The following is an 18,726-nucleotide window of genomic DNA, read 5'->3' on the forward strand; positions in this document are numbered from 1 at the left end:
CCTTACTAGGCCCTGAAGATCCCTCTTTGGGGGCTTCATGATTGTTCCCATATAACACAAAGGACAGGTAAGGTTTTGTGAAAATGACTGACTGAGGATCTCATAGCTGGTAGGGAGGCAGTAGAGACAGGGCACAGCAGAATGTCAGTGGGGCTTACTGGTCTATTTTCAGACTCCTCTGCAAGGCAGAGGGCGGGTTTAGGTTGTTTACCATGAGAAGACACAGTGTCATCTCTCAAGAGCCTTCACACATCAGGGACATGGGGGTGTAGCAGACTGTTACAGTACAGCTTGGTGTTGGCTGTTGTTGAGTTGTGCTCTGTCCATCCAGGAGGAGTGGGTCCACGGAGAGCCTGCTGATGAAACCAAGACTGTGAGCTTTCCTAGTAGGTCAGTGGGGATGATGCAGTACTGAGTGAGGACTCCAGCAAGTTGTATCCCCTCCCTTTTATTATGAAGTGTTATCAGCACACAAATATACACAAAGGACAGTACAACAATGATGTACGTTCCTGTCCAGTCAAGATGAGCTAGTGCTTATGCTTATTCTTTTTACCTTAGATCTTTTATCCTTTCACTAAAAACAAAATCACTCTTGTTCTGGATTGAATTCACTTTGCAAGAAGTTATGGTCATTGGGAAGTCTAAATCAGTGACAAGATGGCAGGGAATAACCGGCCTATTGAAAAAGACTGAGCTGTGGCCCCTGGGCCCCCAGCTGTGCATTCTCCCTAGGCTGGAGGTTGCTGTGCTGATTGCATGGTCTTGTGCTTTGGGATGGTTTGGCTTTCAAGAAAAAGCTGCTGTGCCAGGCAGCAAAGTGCTGGTTAGCTCAACTGTGGGTCATGGTGTAAATGTGAAATGCCCCTCACAGGCTCATGTGTTTAAACACTTGGTCCCTAGTTGGTGGTGCTGTCTTTAGAGGTTGTGGAATGTGGTTCTTGTTCATAGCTAATGATTAGTGGAGGTTTCTGGACCGTTCCTTTCCCACTCAGTACCCATTTGTCACTAAGCTGCATTTATCTTTCTGAGTGTGCCTCCAGAGCTGTGCACACGTGGCTGCCTCTGCTTGAATTCCCCGTTCTCTTCTTGCCTCATTGAAGCTTCATTCTGAAGTCCCCACCCAAGATGTACGTTTTGTGGACAGGGTTTTTGAGTATCCTAGCACTTGAGCACAATTCTTTATTCAGTGACTGGCCATCTCAGGGCTGCATGCCATGGGTACAACTTAGCTTTGGCTCCTTTTTCAAGAACACCATGGTAGGTGCTTGGGGAAGGAATGGAGGGCATCAGTTGTACAGGTACTATTGGTCTTACTCTTGAAGGTTTAGAGCTATCACTACTCATGTAACCCCCAGTCATAGGAGTGGTGTGGCAGAAGGCAACATTTGCAGTGTTTCTACTTTTTTGCTTTGGGTAGCTCCAGCTCTTAAAGCCTTGCCTTCCACTCCAGTAACACAACTCAGGTGAGGTGCTAGGTTCATCAGCAGGTCTTGGCACATACATGGTCTAAGTCCCAAGGCCTACCAGCTTGCAAGTTCAGGTATACACACACACACACACACACACACACACACACACACACACACACACACACACACACACGTTTCCCACAACAACATTCATACAGTTCTGACCAAACTGGAAGTAGTTTGCTTAGACCTTCATCAAGGGCTGCTGAGGACAGAATAGCAAAGTTACATTGTTTTACTGGTGACAGTGAGACTTGCTATGTATTAGCCTTGGAGCTGGGAAGTCAAGTCCCTGCCTCTGTAAATCACAAATTGTTGTAGACTGTGGACTTTCAAGAGGACTTTTTTTTTTTTTTGGAGTGTGGCGGGGGGGGGGGGGGGCACGTGTCTTACCTTTTTTTTCCCATTTTGTTAAAAATAGATTTTTCTCTCACATAATGTGGACTGATTATGGTTTCCCCTTCTTCTACTCCTCTCAGTTCCTCCCCACCCCCACTCCCTTTCTGTCTCTGATTTGAAAACAAACAGGTTTCTAAGGGATGATAATAAAATATAGTCTTGGCGACAGCCTGGATTGTTTGGAGATTCTTATAGGGCCCCTTTGGCCAACAGCTCAATTAGATATAACCCAATCTCAGTACTAAAAGCTTCATTTGGTGAAGAGAGTTGGACAGTTGGGACTGTCTCCTCCATTATTTGGCAATTTCATTTAAATCACTTTCATATATGTATATATTTTAGCAAGTGTCTGCTGTATTAAGTTTCTATACTACCTTGAGGGTATGGGAATGTTATGCTTGTTTCATCATTAGGAGCAGAGTTTAAAGTGGAAGTCTAAGTGTGAATGTGAGCATGCACACTCTCCCTGGCACTCTTAGTATTGTATACACAAATATCAGGGCCATTCAGTCTCTCTCAAAGTAATATTTGTATAGGAGTTACATTTGTCTTTGCGTCATGATTCCTTAACAAAAAGCAATGTGACTAATCTTTAGTTCTGTGAGACATTTCTTCTTGCTATGTAATGCAGGCCATAGTATAATGAGAATGCTGTGTTTATAGGGGTGCCCAGCCTTTTGTCATTGCAGCATGACATTGTGGTCTACAGATGTGTTGGGCTGCATCCATAGCTTCCTGGAACACATGTAACTTATGGAGCTAAGGTTGAATATGTGTACCTATTTCCTCATCTTGGAGGATAACTCCCTGGAACAAAATTTTTATTGAGTGATCTCTTGCTTGTTCTTTCTGTCCCTTACATTCTGAGCTCCAAGAACTTACCACATACCCTTTCCATCACTCATCTTGTGCCAGATACAGAGAAACAGATGAATGGCATGGTCCCTACTTGATAACACATTGTGCACTGTAGAAATGCTGTATTGAGAATACTTCCATTAACACATCTACCCACTGTTTTCTAAAAACATGGTAAACAGAGGCAAGAGTGGACTTGAGACTCTGAGGAACAAATTGTAGAACCTGTGGCTCCACAGAATGTTGATGTGATTGTCTTTCAGAGAACTGCCATAGGTCATCTCGTCCAGCTCACATCGTTCCCCTTAAAGCCTTTTCTTAAGCCAGCTCTTGCTTGGATGTCTCCCGTGATGATATCTTCCATCTTTGATAGGTTGGTTCTAGGAAAGCAAGGGGCATTCCTGGGTTCCTTTACTGTTGTGTTCAAAAAACTACACTAGCCTTTTCCTGATGTTGTTCAGCTCTTTCTTCTCACTGTGGAGTATTCTTTGTACTTTACAAGTGAAATTCTGGAGGCTCAGAGTGGTTCATTAATTTTCTCAAGTAAGATTATTCAAAACAAAGTGGCAGAGCCAGTGTTGAAAACCACGTCTGTTGATTTAAAAAAAGAAATAAATGATATTTTTCAGGCATAGAAAGATGGTCTCGGTAGTTTAAGAGCACTTACTGCTCTTACAGAGGACCTGTCTCAGCACCTATGTCCAGGCAGCTCTCAATTGCCTCTGATACAAGTTCTGACATGCCCTCCTGACCCCCGGGCACCTGTATGCATGTGCTGCATAGACAGACAAGCAGGCAGATAAATGCACACAGGGGGGTGCATAGCCCAAAGGTGAATTCACAGAAGAAGGAAAATTAGACCTGAGTATGGAAGGACAAGTGGCCCTTCAGGGCCCAGCACATGCAAAAGCACGGAAGCGTGAAACAGTGCGATGTGAGCCGAAGATTCTGATGGTTTTGTGGGAACTGTCTGTGGGTGGTGTGTGGGCCTGAGATGCCTCTAACCAGATCACGGGAGTCTCAGAGTATGAGTACTGATGGGTTTTCGGTGTGTTGCTGGTTTATCATGGTTAGATCAGAACATTTATCTGAGAAAGAGGATGGATTGAGTAGTAAAATGGTATGATAGTCAGCTTTCTAGAGCATGACAAAAATTCCTAAGACAATAGCTTAAAAGAATAGAAAGTATTTTGGCTCATGGGTCCCAGCCTGACTTGTTACTCGGAGCCTGTGGTGAGGGAGAATTTCATGCTGGATGGGGTAGAGTATAGTTGTTCACCTCATTTTCTTCTACTAGGCCCCACCTCCTAAACACAGCACAACCTTCTATCAGTGCCGTAAAAAACAAACTTTAATGCATGGGCTTTTGAATATTTAAAATTCAGAATTGAACTGTGGGAGACACTACAGGCAGGTGGCTATTGTGTTAATGTTGACTCAGCCATGGCTCTGGCAACATAAGGGGTTGATTACAGCAGAGGAGATACTGACAAAAATTAGTATTTGATTTTCAGATTCTGAAATGTGTCCACCTGATGACCTTGCCTTATTACCAGCATGCAAAGAGATCACTGAAGACTTACTAGGCCCAACCTCCGTAGTCACTTACTTGAATTCCAAGAGTCAGCTCTCCGTTAAAGTCAGTGTGATTGGGAGTGACCAGTCTGAGAACAACAATAGCCCCAATGACACAGAAGACTTAAAACAGAAAATCCACAACTTGCAAACTGAGCTGAATGGCTACCGGAACTTCATTGTCCAGTTACAGAAGCACTCTCAGTGCAATGAGGCCATTATCACAGTTTTGTGTGGGACAGAGGGGGCTACAGATGGCTTGAACAAGCCTAAGGGCAGTATTGATGAAGACGAGATGACATTTTCAAGTTTGCACCAAGTACAGTATGTGAAGCACATGAAAATCCTCCGTCCACTCACTCCAGAGATGACTGACAGAAGGATGCTAGAGGGCCTCAAGCAGCAGCTGGTAGAACAGGAGCAGGAGCTACAGAAGGAGCAAGATTTGAACTTGAAACTTTTCAGTGAAATCCATAACCTGCAGAACAAGTTCCGAGACCTCTCCCCATCAAGGTACATCCTATTTCTTCCTGCTCCAGCCTCCTTCCTATTAAGCCTGCAGTTCTCCCAGGTTGTTGCTAGGCAGGAGTCCTGGAACTGTGAGGGGATGCTGCTTCTTGGACAAGTAGAGTGTCCCCTGGGGAAAGATTTACCTGGGGTTCAGGCAGCCAGAGTGAGAGTGAAAAGCTAGGCCACACAGCATTGTTCTATGCACATTAGGTAGGAGGTGTGCAGCCTCTGAGATTGGCAGGGCAGGTGCTGCCCTCCTCAGGCTGAGGACTCAGGGTAAAAGCTCCATAGCAATCACTCTGAATGGCAGTGTGTTTGCTGAGCTGCAGTGTTTATTTTTGAACTGTGTCATTGGCTTTTGCCATGTTGTGGAAGTAAAATGGATGTCCTAGGTAGGTTGCGAGGAATATAAATGTTTTCCATATCTTTACCCTTTAAGGTCATCTTAGAGAAATAAGCCTGTGTTGAAAGCAAGAAATTCTTAGGTCATGAAGATAATGCTTTATGGTTATAAATATATACATTTGCTTCATGAGATATGGCAAAATGGGATCATCTGTAAAGTTGACCTTCATTCATTACTAATTTGAGACAAACACTGTTCTGAATTGTTAAAGAGCCAGAGTGATTTTTTTTTTCAAGACCTCCCAAGCAGCAAGACTGAGAGAAGCTTATTTATTGATGGGCTGTTGTATCAGCCCCCAGGCAGGAAGTGTTTGATTTTTGTTTGTTTGTTTTTAGTTTTGAAAGTTTCACCCTGTAATTCGGGGGGGCCTCAGACTCACAATCTTCCCTGCCTCAGCCTCCTGAGTTCTGAGATTGCAGGTGTGTATCACCCCAATAGGTGAGGAACTCGATTATTTAACCCCAGACACACTAAGCAGGAGGCACTCTCAACTTGTTTTTGTAGAAAGAGAAACTGAGACTCAAAGAGATTGCTATGACTTGCCTGTGAGTATTCTAGTCAGAGCCACTGGCCAAGGTTCAAGCCCATACTTTCCCACTCTTCCTCCTCCACAGAATTGGCCCCCACCTTTAAGATGGGTGTCATGTGATTTGCTTGTAGGTTATTGGTATTAACAATGGTCATGGTGAACTGAAGTGCCTGTCAGGCCACTCTGGATCAGCTTGCTGTGGCTACTTTTCCTCTCTGAGTTTTTGTCTCTGCTTGCTCTAACACTCCTAGGCCTGCAGAGAGAAGGGTAGTACCTGGTGGTAAGGAGGTGGTATTGGATGGTAAATGTTTGCAATCTGTATGTTTGAAAAGCAAAGCTTTACCACCTAAGTACCTTTGAGAATGATTTCCTTTTCTGCATGAATCCATTTGTGGGAAGCCTGTGAGACCTAGGTACCATAAGACAACTTGTTTCCATGGCTGATGGGCTGCCATTACTCAGTAAGTGGTAGCTAGGAGTCTGGCTCTTTCAGTTGGAAGTTGAGAGTCCTGTCTTTTTACCCTAGCTATACATATATTTGTACTTGGTGAGAATTTTTGGTGGGTCCCTGACGCTTGGGGCACTTGTTTCTACAATTCAGAATGGTGTCTTTGAAGAGTGTATGGAAACTAATTGTTCTCCTGAGTCCTTGCCAATCTATGCTTTAATTGGGGGCTTTCTAAGGTTAAAAATATTGCAGGAGAATCTCTGTTCAAGCATTTGTTGTCTGTTTGAACTCAAAGAAGGAGTGACCTTGTACAGTTTCAATTTTTCTAAAGTATATATGCTTGTACAGCTCCAGGCTTTTAGAAATTATGCTCTGTCATTTTTCCAATTAGTGTTAAGGTCACAAAAATTCAATTCTAAAATGACACACACATTTTCCTTCCCTCTTTTATCAGATACGATTCATTGGTTCAGTCCCAAGCCAGGGAGCTCTCCCTTCAGAGGCAGCAGATTAAGGATAGCCATGACATCTGTGTCATTTACCGTCAACACATGAGCACCATGATCAAGGCATTTGAGGAGCTTCTGCAGGCCAGTGATGTGGACAGTTGTGTGGCTGAGGGCTTCCGGGAACAGCTAACACAGTGTGCTGAGCTGCTTGAGCAACTGGAAAAGCTATTTCTCCATGGTAAGTGGGTTGAGGCACTGGTCCTAGACCCTCTGTGACTTCTTGCATGGGCACTGGCAGAATTCACTCCTTGGCCTTGTTCATCTCCTTCCCAGCCAACACACACTGCCCATTTCTGCCATTAGGCCCAAATAGCCTTCTTCCTCATTGCTTCTCTCTTTCCTTCTTTCTTTCTCAGCCATCCTATTGGGTAAGTTCTCCTTGACAATCTCTGTAAGACAGCAATGCTCCTGTCACTCACCGACCTTCCCTGTCCACCTCTCCTGTTTCGTTTTTCTTGGTTTTCACAGTTGAAGAGTGAGTGAGTCCAGTTTTATGGTGTAGTGACTGTGGCCCATGACAGGAAGTACCTCATCTGTGATAATGGCAGAATGAATGGCTGAACTTGGATTTTACATCTTATCTCTTAGTATAAATCTGTTCCCACTACATCTATTTGTATCCTTCTTGGTATCTTAGTTGTTATTTGATTGAAACATCATAGTAACCTTGGAAGTGGGTAGTGATAATTGAGTGTCTTAGTCACTGTTTTATTGCTGTGAAGAGGCACCATGACCAAAGCAGCTCTTACAAAAAGAAAGCATTTATTTAGGATTTGCTTGCAGTTTCAGAGGTTTAGTCCATTATCATCATGGTGGAAAGCATGACAGCATTCAGGCAGGCACTGGAATAGTCGACTACCCTGAGAGGAAGCACAACTAAGGGACATTCCTAGGGCAGTTAAGTCATCTCAGATATGGTTGGCTTAAGCAAGTGGCAATCATGTTAGTACATTCTAATTGGCTAGAGCTAGTCAGGGGCTAGTTAATGCTACAGCTTTTCCATTTGGGGGTAGGCCTGGACAAGTCCCAGGCTTTGCCATTATTTGGTATCACCTTCAGGGGAGGTGAGGGTGGGGGTCAAGCCTAGTAGTGCAGTTCTCCTAGTCCTTATTGCCAGGGGCAACAGTGATTAATTGCCCTTTGTTTGTGGCTTCCTCAGAAACTGCCTGCTTACTTTTAAGAGCAGGGACCAGACCAAGGCCTAGTTCTTAACTGAGTTATTAGGACAGGCTGTCATGATATTTGCCTAGCCCTCTCACTTCTCTGATTGTATCATTCACACAGCCATGCATGGGCAGCCTTGAGTTTCTGTGCCTGGACCCTTTTAGAACATGTGTATTTTTTTATGGCAACAGGACCTTTGGCAACCTCTCCCATTGCTCAGTGACAGATAACACACATTAAGCTTTAGTGGCTGGAGAACATCCTTCTGTATAAATGTCCCTTGCCTTATTTGATGATTCCCAGGGGATGGACACTTAGGTTGTGTCCATTTGGGGACTGTTGTAAAGAACACTGACTTGGAATCTTGGTGCATCCTTGCTATTTCTGCCACAGTATTTGGTGGGCAGAGTCTAAGAACCAGGGGTGGGAAATAGTGTGCTTTCTTGATGCTTGCTAAGGGCAGAGGTGGGAACCAACGATCCCACGTGGGGTCATGAACTCGACAAGATGCTATGGAGTACGCATTTTTCTGGGGTGAGGGTCTGTAGCTTTCACATTCTCCACAGGGCCAGGACCCAGAGTAGATCAGGAGCTGGAGTTGGAGTCAGGTTTCCCAGTGTAGCCTCATCGATGGTGTTTCCAAAGACAAGTGTGTTTTCTTCAGATATAATTGAGCAAAGTACTGGACTGGGTGCAAAGATGATAGGGAGAATGAACTTGGTATGGGTGTCAGGGTTTAGCCACTTGAATAGAAGGCAGTCAGTATGGAGCCTGTGCCTTGACACTCTTCCTCATTCTTCTCAAGACTTTCCATAGTCTGTCTGATGGAGAAAACAGTGAGGAAATGCAGACAGTGGTTTTCATTGTGTGTTTGCTGTATTCTCAGCCCAGGAGGAAATATGCATTATCCTCATTTCCTAGAGGTTAGGTCACACAGGAGGTGGCAGAGTCTGAACTGCAGGTTTGATTTCACAGCCTTTTCTAACCCTGGGGTATGTGTGTCCCACTTACATTCCTGTTAGGCTAGGTGCTCTGACCAAGTGTTCCTGTTGCCTGGGCATTGCATTTTCCCTTCTGTAACTGTTCATACCAGTGCCTTTCTACACAGGCTGCACCCACTCTTTTATAGAGATTGTGCTGATCTTCTGAAAGCTTTCTTTTTGTTCACCCCAAGTAGAGGAGAGCTGGTTCCTGTTCTTTACTCTGGGTTATCTGCAACTCATACATAACAGTCTGACTTTGTGATGGAGGCTATCACAGGAATATCACAGGGAATCAGAGATTGGAGTTAATACCCTGGTTTATGGGTCATTCACCTTTTAAGAGTCAGATATCCTCTGTGGAGGTAGTAGCACTCACCTTAACAGAGTTGTTTGTAAGGATTAAGTGAGATTATTTAACGTGTCTCTTGTTGCCCTTGGAAACAGTGCAAGTTTGGGAGGTGACAGTAGCGATTACAAGAAAAGTTTTGGTTGCAACAGTGGCCCAGGCTGTCAAACAAAGGATTCTGACTCCTGTCACTTCCTCCATTTAAATTAGTTCCTGCTCCACAGATACAGCCCAGAAGTCTGGCAAGGTGGTACAGGCTTATCTCCCAAGTGGGGTTGAGGAAAGAGGATTGTGGTTTTGTGACAGCCTGGGATACATAGAAGATACTGCCTTAAACAAATGAAAAACAACAACAAAGTAAAACAGAAAGAAAATGAGAGGCAAAGCTCTCTTCCTCCCTCCCTCCTCCTCTAATTTCCCCTCTGGCTGAGACTAGACTGTGCTTATCTTCTTTGGAGTCCTCCACCACTACCATGCTGCCCCTCATCACCATACCCTATAATTGTCCCCTTGGAGGCACAGGCAGGCAGGACAACTCTGCATCCATCCTTGCATCCCCAGTATGTGCCAGGCTTTTAGGAGGAGCCATGGTAGACAGGAAGTAAGACACATGGGGTTGAATTTTGGAGATGCCAGGTGTTGGGGTTTGAGTGTGTGGGACAGGTGGAGTCTGAGTGAGCAGTGCTGTGCCCAAAGAGGCTTCTGAATATCGGCAGGGGACAGGCTGGGTCGGCCATTCACAAGTTACTCTGCATTGTAGTCCCCTTGCTTGTCACACAAGGAAGGGAAAGCTAGCTTTTGTTTTTTGCTTTTTCTTAATTTCTGTTTTAAAAAGATGACACTCTCTCACTCCATGAGCTCACAGCTCTGAGGTTTGCCAGAGAAATGGGAGCAGTGTTTTCATGACATGCATCCCAAGCTCCTGCAATATCTGACAGATGGTATCCTGCCACCTGTGTGGAGGCAGTTTCCACCAAGAAACTCAGTTTATCAGTTGTTACGATCCCCTCATGAATCACACAATGATGGCCATTTGTCACTTGCTTTAAAAGGACTCCATTGTGATGGGGGAACAGGTGTAATACAAGCTCCCCAAAAGATCTTTTATTTAACAGTGAGCAGACTCACTCTGGTGGTGGCATTGGAGCATTTCCTGCTGTGGGCATGGAGGCCAGTTCTTGCATGGTTCTAAGATGAGCTCATGGCTCAAGATGCTTGAAGTTATCCCAGACCAAAGGCACTTATCCTGTGCATGAAGGAGATGACTCTCAGGTCACAGTGATGCCCATACAGCTGGCCACCACCTTCTGTTTGCCTGGCAGTATTTGTACAGCTTCTAGCTGTTGGCAAAGCTGGGCTAAGTGGTTGCCTGTCTTGAGGTCTGTGAGGTCAGAGGCTTCTCATCACCTGAAGAGTGGTGAACAGCCCCAGTGCCAATCTTTCAGAAGACAGGTGGCCTTCCCATTACAGATTGTCCTTCATGACTTTGAGATCTGACCCAGTCAGATGTGACTTTCTCCTTTTGAGGAGGAGCACAGAGAGCAGACTTAGGGACTGCAGACTTGAGAGCATCTACCAGGCTGGTGGACTGTCAGCCTCTGCTCACGTTGTGGAAGCCATGGCATCACACTAGTATGGGAAAGATGACCATGAAGGTCCAGACATAGGTCTTTGACTACACCTGCCATGACCCTGCCCCTTACTGAAGTACAGTGAAGTGAGAGTGGAGCATGGAGCCTTGGACTTGCACTTCCTGCTGCAAAGTGGAGGTAAGTGCTGACACTCTGGAATTACAGTAAGGCCTGAGGCAGAGAGTGAATGTAAAGGAATTGTACTCAGGGCCTGGTGCCTCCTCACTGGGCCATTTGTCTTCTGCCTGTGGGTGACAGTGCCATACAGTGTCAAGTATGTGGTGACCTGCTAGGGTGGAGATGGAGCCTGATTGCCATACAGGCCTCCCTGTGAGAACCATAGCTGAATCACAAGGCATAAAGCAAACATGCTTGCTCTGGTGCCCTTTTCCTTGCTGGTGATGTTTGGGGACTTTTCCTTTGGGGAGTTTAGAGCGCTATAGGTGCAGTCTAATTATAGTCTCATTTTTCAAGGCAGCAGTAGAAGGGCTTTTTTTTTCTCTTTTTCTTTAGCCATGCATCAGTTTCTTCAAAGAGCTCATCCTGGTCTGCAATTTCCAGAGTTTTGAAGTATTTTTAAAATAAAGTTGTTAGCTGCTTTGAAATCTGGGCCCTTGTATCCTTTCAAATGATGACACTCGGGAACAGTGCACAGCGTCTTTTTTCCCAACAGCATCCTGCGCTTGATTTTGTTTTCTTTTGTCGTTTCTGTTAGTCATTTCCCCTGCTGTTGACAGTGGCCTTTTCAACTACACTCGAATACTGCTTTCCCCACTAATCCTAGTTCTGAGAGTCTTTCCTAGGGAAATAATTTAAATGCAGATACAGCCATGTGCACAGATATATTTGTCTCACTTATTTACTAAATGGAAAATTTGGAGATGACCTAAATACCCAGGAGGGAACTAACTGCAAGATCTAATCCATGTGTGCGTGCCATGGAATGTTAGCATGGTCTCCACAATGGAGGCTTCTAAAACAAACTTAGTAAGAGAAATGCTTATAATAAAATGTGATGTGAAAAAATGAAGCCTACATCATCTCTGCCCACGTGCATGGAAGGGAGAACAGAAGGCAGTTCAGGATCGTGCCTGCAGAGAGGAGGGTGGGAAGAGGGAGGCTTTATGATTCTGTTGCCCACTTCTCACGGTGAGCATATATCCTGCTAGTGCCAGAGGATTTTTGTGTTGTGTTCTATAGTACTAGGGATAGAACCCAGGACTTCACATATGCTACACTGTACCACTAAGCTGTGTCTCTAGCCCACCTTTTATTTTGTATCTGTGTATGTACATGTGCATGTGTGTGTGCATGTGTTTGTGCAGGTCTGTGTGTGTGTGTGTGTGTGTGTGTGTGTGTGTGTGTGTGTGGAAGATGGGGGCTGCTGGAGTGGAGGGCAGAGGCCGATGTCACATGACTTCCTTAATTGATCTTCACCTTACGTTTTGAGGTAGGGTCTCTCATTCATCTTGGAAATCACTGCTTTTTTCTCTCCTGCCTGGCCAGGAAGCCCTGGCCATCTTCTGTCTCTGCCTCTCCAGAGGGATTCTAGGCCTAAGCTGCTACATTTAAAAAAAAAGCAAGAAAGAAAGAAAGAAAAGAAATTGTGGTTATGTGGTAAGCAATTTACCAACTAAGCTGTATCTCTACCTGCAGAAATCCTTCTTAAAAACTTCTTGTTTTGAAAGAGTCTGGCTAAATTGTCTAAGCTGGTTTTAATTTGTGATCCTCCTGCCTCAGCCTCCTAAATATCTAGGCTGACAGGCCTTTGCCACTAGGCCTGCTCTTTTCTATGTTTTAGAGATAGGAAGAAGCTGCATCCAGAGATCACCACTGTGGCTGCTTTCTAGATTCGTTCCTATCATCTGGAACCAGTGCCTGTGCTAGTGTGTATGAACTGTGCACTGGGTGATCCCACTCCCAAGGTCTCTGGTCGAGAACTTTAAGGCAGATCGTTGCCTCTGCAAACATATGAACAAGCAAGTATCAGTGAACCGTTTTTAAATGCTGTTTTCATCCTCTGATGTTCTTTGTGTTTCCAGGAAAATTAGCCGAAGTGGAACCATGTCCCCAGAGTGAACTGCTAGAGAGGTGAGTGTGCATTTGCTAAGAAAACTCCAGGACTGTCCAGCTTTGATTTTCCTGCTAGTTTTTAAAATTTAAGGCTCCCCTTCTTTCTGTAGCTTTTATGCTTCTTGTAAATAAGGCACCAACACCCATAGAACCAGCAGTGGCCACACAGCAACCAGAATCCACCACTGTGGGTCCCGCAGTGTCACTCATTTGGCTCAGGTGACCTGTGGTATTTCTGTCAGTAACTGGAAGCAGGTTCTCCTGTAGATACCTGAGGGTCCCGCTGTCCTAAGCCTGGCACTTGGGCACATGTCAGCTGATCTGTCTTCCTTCCCTCTCCTCCACCTCCCACCCTCTTCCTGCCCCATGCCTCCTTACCGGACTCCATGTTCTCCTGACTATGGGTGTGCGTAGCTGTATACTCTGCCACCTTCACTGAACAGTGGGAAAGCCATTCCTCAGAGGCAGCTGGAACAGAACTGACCGTGGACCTTGCCAACACCGTTTCTCTCTGTTCCAGGATCAGTTATTCTTGCCACACCACGTGTCATAGTTACCTGAAGCACTTAACCATGTGGTGTGTACTGCATTCCCACCTGACTCGCTCCTCTCCAAAGAGAACAGCATTGTCTAGCACCAACGGGGTTTCCCCCTTGTCGCTTCTGATACCACAATTCAAGCATTTTCATTCCCACGTCAGGAGGAGGAACTCATGGATCAGAGCTGGGTACCTCTATTGAGTGGCAGAGCTAGGACTGGAACTCGAGTCTGCCATGCTCCAGCACCAGTTTTTCTGCACTGCCATTTGAGGATAAGGAGGATAACATGGAGTATATACTTTCTCTGCTTACTTCTTCAGCCAGCTGACAGTGTTGAGGACTTTCCCACTTATGTCTAAAGGTTTTGATGCTCCAAATGCTGTGGAGCACCTTCTTTAATGTGTGTAGCCTTTGGGGAGGTCCTTGGAGTGAAATGAAGAAATGGATAGTCTGGGATGCAGAAGCATAGATGTCATTGGCATCACAGAGGCCACCAGTATCATACAGAGAGTAGGCAGGGAGGGGCCCTACCTCACTGGAGAATGTTTTTATCAAGGCATCTGTGGTCATACAAAGAAACACTTCCCTCTGCAGTCTCACCAAAGATCCCTCCTAGTTCAACCTATGCATCCAGCCTTATTCCACATCCTGCTGGCAGCTCTGGAGATGGACAGGAAGGCCTTTGAGTGGGGCTGGTCCCAGTTAGTCAGAGGATCTGAAGAGTCAAAGTGACGGTGCTGGGATCTCCCTGGACTATGTCCATGGCCAATTAAAGGAGACATGGTTGGAGGGGCAAGCTTGGCCCACTGGGGAGTCCACAGAAGCTGTTTTTAGGACTTCTCTGCCCAACACTCTTCTACAGAACTAATTGGGTCTTTGAAGTGGGGAAAGTAAGGATGAGCTTTTTCAGACTTGCCGTTCTGGAAGACCGAGTGTGTTCAGAGACTGAGTGGGAGGGAGGCAAGGAACCTCTTTCTGTCCTCTTCAACCAGCTGCTTCTCCTTTCCACCTCCGGTGAGTCTGCGGCTTTTCCTTCTGCTCTGCCATTCTCAGTTGTAGACCCAGCACTCACAGGTCACTCCTAAGCTAATGAAATGGGTACTCTTGGCCCTCACTATGCATCTGGAAGGCAGCAGCAAGCCTGGCATCCATCACACTGTCTGGGCTCAGCTGCACCCAGTGTTTACCTGTTAATGGATGCACTGCAGCTTCGGAGTCCTTTGCTCCTGTCTAAGTACATGAATAATGAGACTGGCCACTGACGAGAAGTAATAGGAAAAGGGAGGAGTGCAAAGAGCTTAAATTAAGGAGCTTATCTATAATGGAGATTCACATGGGCTTTTCACAGCATTCCGCTGGTTTTTTTTCTTGTGGCTTAGGTGGTCCTTGCAAATCCAGGTTACTAACCAGATGATTGCCAGAATGACTATTTGGGAGCCTGCTGGGGGATCATGGAATCTTTGAGATTTTTAGGTCTAAGGACATCTCATGGCTTTGGGATGGACTTCCACATTCTCCTGGGGCTGTGGGGCCAGATAGGCTTAGGTCTGATCTGAGTGGTGCCACTTATGAACCAAGACAGTCCCTGGCTCATGATGAGCCTTGGCTTTCTCGATTGTAAAGGACAGTAGTGCTTCCTTCTCAGAGAGTGTCTGTGAGGACAAATAAAGATCCTGGGACAGAGCAGCACTTTGTGAACAGGTACCAATGAGGCATACCCTGTCTCAGGGTGCTGCCCTGTAAATCACACTATGGGACAAGCACAGTCTCTTCCCTTCCTTTTCTTCCTTGTTTCCAGACTTAAGCCCATGGAGCCCCTTCTGTTTCCACAATTTGACTGCTAATGTTATAAGGAAACAAAAGGGTTGACTAAAGTTGCATGGATGGCCAGTCACCAAGACAAAGTTATCCCTAAGTGTTCAAACACACGGTCCAGCTGGGATCATAGTGTGGGAAATGACATTTTTTTTAATTTTAAAAATTAATTTCGCCGGGCGGTGGTGGTGCACGCCTTTAATCCCAGCACTCGGGAGGCAGAGCCAGGCGGATCTCTGTGAGTTCAAGGCCAGCCTGGTCTACAGAGTGAGATCCAGGAAAAGCGCAAAGCTACACAGAGAAACCCTGTCTCGAAAAACCAAAAAAAAAAAAAAATTAATTTCTTTTGTTCATTTTTTGAGAATTTCATATGAGTACTGTGTTTATATTATTGCTGCTTCCCTCAGTTCTTCCTGTACTCAACCTCTTGTCAAATTCATAGGCTCTTCCTCTTTAATTATAATTGTTACATATATATGTATATAAATTTATAAATACAGTCTTCACCAGATGATCTCAGTAGGTTGTGTTTGGAAGTGACTTTTCTTTTGATCTTGAAGGTTAAGGACTGAGGAAGACAACTTAACCTACCAACATCTCCTGCCTGAATCTCCTGAGCCTTCTGCCTCTCACGCACTGTCAGATGAGGAAATGTCCGATAAGTCCTCCCTGTCCCGAGACCAGAAGCCAGACAGCGAGACTGAGAAGTGTCCAGTGATGGCGAGCTCTTTTCCTCAAGGTAAACGAAGCTTCACTAAGCATCTTAGGCATAACCAGGACGTCTTGCCTTGAGGAGCAGAATGGGCTGATGTCTGACCATTTTGCCAATGAAAGGAGAGCCTGTGAGGACCAGAGCTGCTCATGGAGGGTGCTTTATCACTGGAAGGAGCCATGGTGTTAAAAGTGTGGGTAGCAGCGAGGAAGTCTTGGTTTCTTTTTAAATGATGACTTGGGTGGTCTGCTCTTTTCAAAGGGTGGGTTGAAAGCACTTGAGACATGCCAGTGTTGTTAGTTGTCTCAATTGTTTCTGCTCATCCTGAAACAGTTCCCTTAAGGTGTGACTCTTGGCCATGGGGTCAGGCCCTTTATTTTGGTCCACTCAGGCTGCTGCAGCTGAATCCTGTGGACTGAAGACAGCACAAATCCATCTCTCACAATTCCGGTGTGTGGAAAGCAGAGATCAGAGTGCCTCACAGGCAGAGTAGTTGAATTCTGGTGAGCATCCTTTTCCCACTTGAATTCTGACATAGAGAAAGAAAGGTCAGGGGAAATCCCTGTGGTCTGTGCAAGGACATTAATCCTATTCCTGTGCATTGCATCCTCATGACCTAATTTCCTCCAGAGGCTCCACCCCCTGACACCATCACACTTGTGGTAAGGGCTTCAACATAGGAATTTCAGAGACACAGATGTTCTGCCTTGTTCTGTTTCCAGATGTAGACTAAACTGACCAAATCATCTTCCCAGGGACCTTCCCCCAATCTCCTTTTAGCTTACAATCTCCATTTCTTCTGTTGGCATAGGAAGTTGGACTTAGTGTTTGTCATTCAGTGTATTTCAAAGATTTAAAGGATCATACAGGCAGGCCAGATGGATTTGTGCTTAGCAAACTTTTCCAACGAAGGGGCAGACAGTGAATGTCTGTGGCTGTTCAGAGGTGTGTCCTCTTACAGGTGCACAGCTCTGCTCTAAAGCACAACATGGCTATAGATAACGTGCATGGTCCAAATGAGCAGATTCACATGAAGGCAAGATTTGAAACACGACCTATCGTTTCAGGCCTTTGATATTTGTAGACTCTCTCTGTAGCTCTCTTGATGGTCTCTGATCTCTTGTTATTCCAGTGGGTTTTTTCTAAGACACCACAGTGGATTCTGTAGCACAAACTGGACACTAGCACTTCTTGATAAAAACTAAACACTAAATTACGTTGCTTTCAAAAATATTTGAAGCTTTTGGTTTAAACAACTGGATTTCTTTTAGATGAGGAGGTCCCACCAATATGTCAGTGATACTAGAGCCATGCCTTTGCCCCATGGTGTCCTCTGAGACTTCTCTGGACACTCAGGTCCCACATCTTAGACATACCTAGAATATGACCTGCACATTCTTGGTACATCTCAGGAAGCAATCAAATCTTCCAGTGGCCAGTCACCTGGACCTGATTTCCTGGGTTTTCGGGTGGTATCCCTTAGAGATTTTTGTGAGTACTTGATTTCTCCATCTCTTCTGGTTGTGGGTTCTGCCTTCACCTACTTCAGGTTAGACTATAAATCATTTCTCTGTCCTCAGAGCAGCCTCCTTCTGTACTTAGTCCAGTGTGGCACAGTCCCTCTCCAAGATCCTGGGACCACTGCATGAGGTCTGGTCGCATGAGTGGAGGTGCAGCTGAATGGATCATTCAGAGGAGATGTGATCCCTTTTTTCTATGTGGTCTTGAACAGAGCTCTCTTCTGCCTATCACTATTTTGTTTTTAATATGATAAGAGATAACAGCTAAAATAGATAAAAATTTGATTTTTCCGAATTTCCTGGAGGTTCAGGCCTGTCCCCTGTCTCTGTTTGGCAGGGATGTGCCTGGGCTGCTTGTGCATCTCTAGCTCTTGTCTTGAGTAGGAACCAAGTTCTCTGGAGCCATTGAAGCATATCCACTGCTTCTTTTTGGGTTTATTTCTCTTCAGCCTTTTCTTTTCTGCATCTGTTTTTCCTTTTGTCACGTTTGTAATCTGTATAGAGAGATAATTTGGCATTTTTTTTCTTTGCTCACTTAACATTCTTCCATAGACTTTCTGGCATGTTGTTAGATAATGTCACTTTTTGTGGCTTTAGAGCAGGCCTTTGAATGGCAGAACTGCAGTTTTCCTTCTGTTCCTAGAGCTCAGCATTTAAGTCATTTCTATAATCTCACAATTGTAAACAGTGCTGCAGGGGGTCTTGAACACAAAGCCTTCCTCTTTGAGGGCATTTTCTTAATATAGATTCTCGAAATTAGAACTACCCAGCAGAAGACACACATTTTTTCTATTCTTTCTTTTCTGTGTGTGGTAGCTTTTTATAGGATTTATGGTTTTTACGAGTTAGCACTTATCGGAAGCATTTACTGTAAGGTGGATCCTTTTCTCCCATTTTGGAAAGGCTGGTATAGTATTTCCTTCTAGTAAGGGTGGCTGCATAATTAATACACGGTGTCTAATTCCACTGGGAGTCTTTCCTCCAGCCCATGTGATAATTCTCACTTCTAGCCAAAGACTCTGTGAAACATGGCTTGTGTGGAGCAGCATCACCCCACAGCCAGCAGTATGTGACTCAAGTAAACCAGCAAGGAAGGTGGCAGTCCAAACCAGTGAGCTCCTGGCTGACTCTGGGCTGATGGACTTCGGGAAGAAGGTTGGCAGGACCTCGAGGCTGGGCCGGGAAGACCAGTGCTGGGCACACCACGAGTGTGCACAGACAGCCTTTACCGCCGTGC

The 18,726-nt window shown here is 45.3% G+C and overlaps 1 protein-coding gene across 7 annotated transcripts in view; it reads left to right on the forward strand.

Moving 5' to 3' along the window:
- Cdk5rap2 (CDK5 regulatory subunit associated protein 2) overlaps positions 1 to 18,726 on the forward strand; it is a 191,474-nt gene that overhangs the window by 145,114 nt on the left and 27,634 nt on the right. For all 7 annotated transcript variants that reach the window (XM_052716613.1, XM_052716615.1, XM_052716614.1 and 4 more), the window contains 4 exons: positions 4,244 to 4,817; positions 6,652 to 6,884; positions 12,873 to 12,921; positions 15,818 to 15,996. In XM_052716613.1, the coding sequence (XP_052572573.1) occupies positions 4,244 to 4,817; positions 6,652 to 6,884; positions 12,873 to 12,921; positions 15,818 to 15,996 (1,035 nt within the window). The remainder of the gene's footprint in view (positions 1 to 4,243; positions 4,818 to 6,651; positions 6,885 to 12,872; positions 12,922 to 15,817; positions 15,997 to 18,726) is intronic.

This window comes from Peromyscus californicus, unplaced genomic scaffold, assembly GCF_007827085.1.
Source record: "Peromyscus californicus insignis strain IS unplaced genomic scaffold, ASM782708v3 Scaffold_5__1_contigs__length_169319896, whole genome shotgun sequence".
Classification (NCBI taxonomy): Eukaryota; Metazoa; Chordata; class Mammalia; order Rodentia; family Cricetidae; genus Peromyscus; species Peromyscus californicus.